General features: G+C 16.4%; 2 protein-coding genes across 2 annotated transcripts; one reads left to right on the top strand and one right to left on the bottom strand.

Moving 5' to 3' along the window:
- Positions 1-4,158: 4,158 nt before the first annotated feature.
- Positions 4,159-6,690, top strand: PF3D7_0906600 (zinc finger protein, putative; the record flags this gene model as incomplete). Its single annotated transcript, XM_001351904.1, has 1 exon — positions 4,159-6,690. One exon carries the CDS (start codon positions 4,159-4,161, stop codon positions 6,688-6,690), a length of 2,532 nt encoding a protein of 843 aa, XP_001351940.1.
- A 1,264-nt stretch (positions 6,691-7,954) lies between these two features.
- PF3D7_0906500 (arginase) lies at positions 7,955-9,190 on the bottom strand (the record flags this gene model as incomplete). Its single annotated transcript, XM_001351903.1, has 1 exon — positions 7,955-9,190. One exon carries the CDS (start codon positions 9,188-9,190, stop codon positions 7,955-7,957), a length of 1,236 nt encoding a protein of 411 aa, XP_001351939.1.
- Between the last annotated feature and the right edge of the window lie 810 nt (positions 9,191-10,000).

The following is a 10,000-nucleotide window of genomic DNA, read 5'->3' as shown; positions in this document are numbered from 1 at the left end:
TTCAAACACGTATTTTTATATATATATATATAATATTAATATTTATTTTAGAAAGAAATATATTATTAATATATATTTATAAAAAAATATATGTATTTTCAAGAAGTATAAATCTATATCTATCTATATATACATATATATATATACATATACATATATACATCTATATATATATATCTATATATATATATACATATATATATTCATATATTATGAGAACGCCCACATTCTATATTTTTTTAACGAAGTGCATCTAAAATCAGAATATTAAAAATAAGAAATAAATAATAGACTATTTCCTAATGCCCAAAAAATGTTTATGTATGTATGTATATAAATATATTTAAATACATACATATATAGTGATAGAAAGAAAAGTATAAAGCGTAATTCTTAATTTTCATATGTATACTGTTTGTATTATGTGTAAATGAATATATATATATATATACATATATATATATATATATATATATATATATATATATATATATTTATATATGTATATATATTATTTATGATAATGATACTAGGAAGAAAAAATATATAAACATGTATATTATAATTATATAATATATATGTGCATACAAAATAACACAATAAAAAATTACATATATATATATATATTATATATATATATATATATATATATATATATATATAAGTTTAATGACCAACTACATCTATGCCTTGTTAATATATATTATTTTATATATGTATTATATATATTTAATAAGTTTTTGACATTGTTCACTTCTTTTTTTAATATATATATATATATATATATATATATATATATATGTAGAACTAGAACGTTTTTTTAGAAAAAGATATCTCCTTATATATTCATATATATATATATATATGTATTATTTTTAAAGTGGTTTATAATTTTTATTATATTTCTAATATAATTTGTAATAGTTAATAATTTTTAATAGTTAATTTTTTGTGATAACTGGTATTTATTTTATTTTATTTTCATTTTTTTTATTATATAAAAATATTTAAAAAAAAAAAAAAAAAGTTAAGAAAAATTGAAATGATCAGAATAAAAAGGAAGAACGTATTGAAAAAGTTTTTAGAATAATTATTAAAAAAAGTAGACATATTTTATATATATTTGTATATATGTATGTATATATATTTTTATGTTTTATTTGAAAGTTTATACATTTTTATTATATATATATATATATACTATCCATATATATAATTTTTTTTTTTTTTTTTTTTTTTTTTTTTTAAAACTCAAGCCATATTTTTAATTATTCATATATATATATATTTATATATATATAATATGTATTATATACACTTTATGTAGTTTTAAAAGAAAAAAAAAAAAAAAAAAAGCGAAATTATTAATTTTGATTTTCTTATAAAACATGGAAAAGTTTTATATAAAGCGAAAATATGTATAATTATATTAATATATTTTATTATATATATTTAAATATATATAAATATTACATTATTTTTTTAAATTCTTTAATTTATTATATTATATGTTATAGAAAATGAGTAGTAATTATATTATATTTAACATTAATTATTTGAAAGTTATTATATGTTTACATAATTTTTTTATTTTATTTTTATATATTGATATTTTATATTATTTGTGTTTTTAATAGATTTTCTTTTCTTTTCTTTTCTTTTATTTTCTTTTTATTTTATCATAATATTTATGTATTTCATATTTTATTATATGTATAATTATTTATAAGTGTGAATTTGTATGTATATATATATATATTACCATTTTTTTTTTTTTTTAAAAAAAAAAATAGAAAAAGCATAAAATTTTTTTAATATATATATATATTTATATATACGTGTTATATATGTAATTCTTAAATAATAAATTTATTACATTTATACATACTTATAATTTTATGATTTTAGAGATTTTTTTATTGTCTTTTATTATATAGTAAATAGTAAAAATTTTATAGTTATATTTTATGTATATATATATATATATATATATTATATAATTATGTATATATATTTATTTATTTATTTATTTAATTTATTTTTTTAGAGTATTAATATGAGTATTATAAATATGCATTGTATATATATATTTATATATTTATAGATTACGTCTTTATTTTATTATATTTATCAAGTTTGCTTATATACTTAATACATTTATATATATTTTATTTTGTTAAATTTTTTTTTTTTTTTTCTTGAACATATATATATGTGGAACTTTTGTATTTATATTATAGTTATATATATTTATATATGTTACATGTTTATTTTATATGAAAAAAGGGAAAATTAAATTATGAGAACTAATCTCAAATTATTATCATATCATATATATATATATATATTATATATTATATATTATATATTAACGTTGTAATTAAAATTATTATATATTTATATGTATGTGTGTACTTTTTTTTTTTTTTTAAAGAATATAATCTATTATTTTTATACGTTCTTTTTTAATAGTACAATTATTTATATGTATATAATTTTGTATTATAATAAACAAAAGTAATATATATATATGTTCTATTCATGTTTATATTTCTTTAAGTTGTTAATATTTAATAGTTTTTTTTTTTTTTTTTTTTACATATATATATATTATATATATATATTATATTATATTATATTATATTCTTTTTTTTTTTTTTTTTTTTGAGAATTGCAATTATTTTTTAAAGATTTTATAGTATTTTTTAGATTTTAAGTTCTTTATTTATGTGCATATAGAATTATATATATTATATATTTATAAATACGAAAGAAATTTATACCTACATATTTTATGTTACTAATGAAATTATTATAAAATTTTTAATTGTCATTTTATTATAAGTTTTTTATTATTTTATTTTTTTATTATTTTATTTTTTTATTATTTTATTTTATTATTTTTTTAGATTTATTTATTTTTTTCATTTATTTGCTTTTTTATTAATATATATATATATATATATATATATTTATATCTAATAATTTATGTGTAAGCTTATAGCTTCCTTAAAATATTATATATATATATATATATAAATACATATATGTATTATTTATAATTACAGGAAAAGAAGAAAAAAAAAAAAAAATAAATAAATAAAGTAATAAATATATATTTAGTATATGATTTATTCATTATTAAAATATTTTTTTTTTTTTTTTTTTTTTTATAAATTTGTAAATAATTGTATAATCGATACATATATATATATATATATATATATAATTATATATATATAATTTATATATAAGAAAAAAAAAAAAAAAAAAAAGAACATCCATCCATATTTTTATATATATGTTATATACAACTTTTTGGTATTTTTTTTTTTTTTTTTAATTATTGTTATTATATATATATATTATATAAATATATCCATATATGTAAATATTTTATCTTTTATTTAATGAATTTTTTTTTTTTCATTTTTTAAAAGGCCAAATATATATATATATATATATATATATATATTTTATATTTATATATTTGTTATTATTATATGCTTATTGAATATAAAAAAAAAAAACAAAAAAAAAAAACAATATAAAAATAATAAAAAAAAAAAGTAGAAAAATAAATTAAAAAAATAAAAAAATAAAAATAAAACAGGTATTATTGTTATATATATATAGTTCATTATTTTTAATAAAGTATCTTTTATTTATTATATATAATTTAACTTTTTTTTTTTTTTTTTTTTTCATAATTTATATGTTTGTATTATATATTCTTTTCATATATTTAAATATTTTCCATATTTTAAAAATTAAAATTGAAGAAAGGGACATATATAATTGTATGTACTTTTTTACATAAATATTATATATATATATATATATATATATATCTATATCTTTGTATATCTATCTATATAATATATATATATATATTTATATATATGTATTTTTTTTTTTTTTTTTTTTTTTTTTTTTTTTGGAATTATTAATATTTGATTATATTTATATACCTTATAATTATGTATAATTTTATATAATAATTTTATAAAAAAAAAGAAGAAAATAATAAATTTTATAAAAAAATTAAATAATATATATATATAATATATATATATATATTTTTATATATTAATATACATATAATTAGTGTATCTGTGTGTACTTTTAATATTTATTTGCTATAATATAATTTAAAAAATGAGTACAAATACAAGTAAGAAAGGTTACAATAAATATATGGATAAAAGAATGTACGTGAATAATAGTAATAATAGTAGTAGTAATAGTAATAATAATAATATTAATAGTAGTAGTAGTAGTAGTAATAATAATAATAATAACGTCCATCAAAAGGAGAAGATGTTGCATGGTCAGAATAATAGTAATTGTAATAGTAATAATGAAGAGTATCGTAATATTAAGAAAGATGATAATATGAGTAACGTTGTGAATACTAGTGAAAGGCGAATTTTATTTTATAAGACTAAAATATGTCCTTGGTATATTAAAGGAAAGTGTGAAAGGAGAAAAACTTGTTTATATGCTCATGCTCAAAATGAATTAAGAGAATTACCGAATTTATGTAAAACTAGTTTATGTCCAAAATTAAAGATAAATGAGTTATGTAATGATAAAAAATGTAAATATGCTCATACGAATATAGAATTGAGGGCTACCGAAAATTTGTACAAAACGGCATTATGTGAGAGTTTTATTAAAGGTAAATGTTTTTCTGGACAATTTTGTAGATATGCTCATGGTCATAATGAATTAAGAGAAAACCCTATGGAAATAACGGACAAGAATATTATTATTGGAACTAGTAAAAATAAGAGTGATAAGCAAGAATATGAGAAGAAAAAGAATTCAAGTAACAGTAGTAACAATCCTAATAACAACAATAGTAATATCAACAACAATAATATTAATAGTAATAATAACAACAACAACAATAATAATAATATGAATCATCACATTAATAGTAATAGTAGTAATAGTAGTAATCATATTAATAATAATGTGGATTCAAATAAAAGAAATGAAACTTATTGTATATTCCCAAAGAAGAAAGAAATATATTTTAATAAAGTTAATGCTTTGACAGAAGATGATGGAATCTATGATATTACAGAAACAATTGATCCACAATTATTGAATGATAGTAATACAGACAATTCATATGAATGTAATAAAAAAGGTGCAGCTGCTATAAGTACGAATGTAAATAATACGACTACTGAGTATGTATTAAAAAATGGAATAAAGAATGCTAAGAGTAATATGAGCAATAATAATATAAATGCAAATATGAATGTTGTTAATAATGCTAATGTTAATGTTGCACATATGAATCACATGATGTTGAATAATATGAATCACATGCATAATATGAACCATATGAATAATATAAACCATATGAATAATATGAACCATATGAATAATATAAATCATATAAATGTGAATATGAATAGTTTTATGAATGGAAACATGAATCACATGACCCCCTTAAATCATATGAATAATATGAATATGCATCTGAATCTAAACCATATGAATAATATGAATAGTATGAATAGTATGAATAGTATGAATAGTATGAATAATATGAATAATATGAATAATATGAATAGTATAAATAATATGAATAATATGAATAGTATGAATAGTATGAATAATGTAAGTAGTGTAAATAATGTGAATCACATGAACTTTAATATGAACCACATGAATTTCAATATGAATCATATGAACAACCACAATAATAATAACAACAATAATAATAATAATTGTAGTAATAGTATGATCCCTTCTGTTATGAATACATCATTAGAAAATTATAACAAGGCAGAAGACAATTCCAAATTTAATGAAGAACAGTTTTTGAACGATAACTTAAATGTGTTGGGATTTCTTGAAGAAACGACCAGTGGAGAAAAATTTGGAAGGTGTTCAAGTACGAGCAATTTGTTAACCGATATAAATTGTACGAATAAACAAGACACTACTAATTTTACATATAACAATTGTACAAATATGGATGGTATATATAATAATAATAATAATAATATCAAATATAATAATATACATAATATGAACAATTCAACTCTTTCTTCTAACACAATAAATAATAATTACAATAATATGACTACTACTAATGGAAGTATAAATTATTCAAGTAATAACAATAATAATAACAATATTGAGGACAATTTTAATCATTTTAATAACAATAATGTGGACAAATTTAATTATGAGGATTTTTTCTTTGGAAGCATTTCGAATAATCATCCGAATAATAATACCTTGAGTAATAATATTATGTTAAATAGCGATGAGGTGTTACATAGTAGAACGCAAGCATTAAACACTTATATTATGAATGATGATATAAATAATAACACAGCTCCTTCAACGGGAAGGGAAAGTAGTAATAATGAAGACATGTTAAATAATAAGATGGTAATGAATAATGATACATTTAATAATGATAAGGAAAATATAACAAATAATAATACAACAAATAATATTAATAATAATGCTGAAAATAATGTAGTTACATGGGAAGATTTTTCCTTATTTGGAAAATCCAAAGCTCCTATTTCAGAAAATGATTACTTTAAAATTTTTAACTATGGAATATGTAACAATATGGATAACAAATTGTATGAAAATTGTGATGCATATAAAAATGACATTGAAAAGTATGACAAGTCGTTATTTATTCTTTAAAAAAAAAAAAAAAAAAATATATATATATATATATATATATATATATATATATATATATATATAATAATAAAATATTTGTATATAATGGACTATTTCCATATTATACAACAAAAACGAGAGAACACTATATATATCTTTTTATTGAAGAACAAATATTAAAATATTCATATATGTAAGAAAATATACCAATTTTATTATTATAAGGCTAATGAACGTTTTTTAAGAATAAAAAAAAAAAATATATATATATATATATATTATACATATTTATAACCCCACAAAATAAACCAAAAAATTGAATAAATATGAATAAATAAATTAATATAATTATATATATATATATATATATATATATATATATATATTATATATATAATTTTTTTTTCCTTTTCCTATCCTTTTATTTATATATATACCCTTATTATATATACATATTATAAAAAAAAGAAAGAAAAAAAAAAACTGTATTAATTTTTGTATTTATCATGTTTTTAAAAATAATATTTTATATATATATATATATTTACATTTCATACCTTTTTTAAGTTTTTTTTAATAATTAGTATTTGTTTTCATTGAATAATAATAATATTATGCATTTATATTTTTGTGCTTTTTTTAAAGAAGAAACAAATAAATTGTAATAATATAATAAATAGTAATATTATATATCATACATTTATATATATATATATATATATATATATATATACATATATATATATTTAATTTTTTTTTTTTTTCTTTTTTATATTTATTTATACATATGTTCTTTTTTTTCAATTTTTAATGTGTTTAAAAAAAACTCATTTAATTAATCTAAAATTACAATAATATTAAAGAATGAATTTGAAATTTAAATAACATATATAATAACAAGATTTATCACCTTAAATAAAAGGAAAAAAATTTTAATGTGTAACGTTTCGAAGTTTGTTTTATAGTTCATATATTATATATATAAAATATTTTCGAGTAAGGATAATTTATTTGTATTTGCCTTTTTATATTTTCACAAAAATGTACCATTAATATTAATTTTTTGTAATTTTTTAAATGGATTCAAATATAAATAAATAAATAAATAAATAAATATATACATAAATATATATATATATATTATATATATTATATATATTATATATATATATATGTATGTATGCATGCCCTTTTTTAAAAAAAAAAAAAAAAAAAAAAAAAAAAACACTATGTACTACATACACATATTTATATATTCACATGTATCATAAAATAAGCCTAGATGTTACACTATATCGTATCCTAACACTCGGGCGATAAGTTCTAAACACAACTTGCCTGTTTTCGTTGCATTATCCAATATAGGCAATGAATCTCCATGAACTTTTTTATCAACTTCATCAAGTGATGGATTATATTCTACTAAATCCATAGAGACAACTCTTTTTGTTTCAGCTAATATTTTCATTAATAAATTAATTTCTCTATAATTTAATCCCCCCTTAGCTACAGTACCAGTTCCTGGAGCAAAGACATTATCAACACTATCTATATCTAAAGAGATGTGAATAGGGCAATTTGAATTTGGATCTATTTTTTCTAATGCTGTACATATTGTATTATAGATTCCATTTTTTTCTATATCAAAAATGGTATAATAATTAATATTACATTTTTTTAAAATAATTTTTTCATATGCATCTATATCTCTAATACCTATAATAGCTGTATTTTCTGGTTTTAAATATGTTAAATTTTCGGACCATTCAAAATAAGGAACTTTCTTTTTAAATAACCCTAAGGTGTGTGCTAAAGTCATACCATGATAATTACCTGAAGGAGATGTTTCAGGTATGTTTATATCACCATGTGCATCAATCCATATAACTCTTAAATTCTGATACATTTGTAAGGAACTCAGGATACTACTAAAAGCTACACCATGGTCACCCCCTATATTTAATACAAAATTTTTCTTCCTTAATTCATTGCTCATAGTATCAAATAAATTTTTACTGAATATACCTATTTCTTTTATATTCCTTATATTATCATAATAACAATTATTTTTATATTTATCGTTTGTTGATATTACATTATTCTCTTCATAATTACCATAAAAATTATGGTTCACATATCCATTCATTTTATTATTTGACAAATCATGTTTCTTTTCTTTAATTACACCATTGGGAATATAACAATTATTATTATTATCATTATTATTATCATTATTGTTATCATTATTATTATCATTATTATTAATATAATTATTAGTTTTTTTTTCTTGTTTCATTTCATTATCCCCATTATCTATATTGCCTATATCTTCATATTTCCATCCTAACACATCTATAACATTGTGCAAACCTAATTTTCTCAAGTCATCACATGCTAATTGCACCCCTCCAAGAGGTTGACCAGCGGCAAGAGGAGAACCAATAATGGAAACGTTTTTCTTAACATAAAGGTTTTCCTTTTCCTTGTGACTTTTGATGTAACTTTCTATAGTATCCAACATTTTCTTATCAAACCAATAAAATATATTAATAGGTATAATAGGTATAATATGTATAATACGCACAATACGTATATTCTATATATATATATATATATATATATATATATATATATATTTATTTATTTATTTATATATTTATTTATTTATTTATATATTTATTTATATTTTTATATAAAAAAAAATTACAAAATGCTCAAAAAAACTATGAAAAAAAACTTATGGTCAAGATAACAAACAAAGCATTTGAATTACATAAAATAAATTATTCATTTTAATAATATTAAAATATTTTCTTTTCTTTTTTTTAAACGTTTTCAAATAAAAAAAAAGAAAAAAAATTAAAATAATATAAAATAAAATAAATGTACACGAAAAAAAATATTTTAATATAAAGATAACCATGTATTATTTTACAAAAATATAAAATATTACGTGTACACATAAATAAAAATAAAAATAACGTACATACATACTTATATATATATATATATATATATATATATATATATATATATATATATATAATATATATGTTATTTTTTATCTAATTATTCTTTTAATTCGGATTAAAAAAAAAAAAAAAAAAAAAAAAAATTCCCCTTTTTTATTATTTAATTTGGCAATTGTATTTAATAATTAATTACTCATCATATAAAGTTACATAAAAATTTTATTTATTTTTATGTGTTACTATTTTTTATGTGTTATAATATTAAAAAGGCTATAAATTATTTTCTTATATACATATCATCATATATATTTTTTTCTTTTTTATAAACTGGTTTTTTTTTTTGATTTTTTTTTTTTTTT

Source organism: Plasmodium falciparum (genome assembly GCF_000002765.6).
Source record: "Plasmodium falciparum 3D7 genome assembly, chromosome: 9".
Classification (NCBI taxonomy): domain Eukaryota; phylum Apicomplexa; class Aconoidasida; order Haemosporida; family Plasmodiidae; genus Plasmodium; species Plasmodium falciparum.
This window is presented reverse-complemented; position numbering and strand designations above follow the sequence as displayed.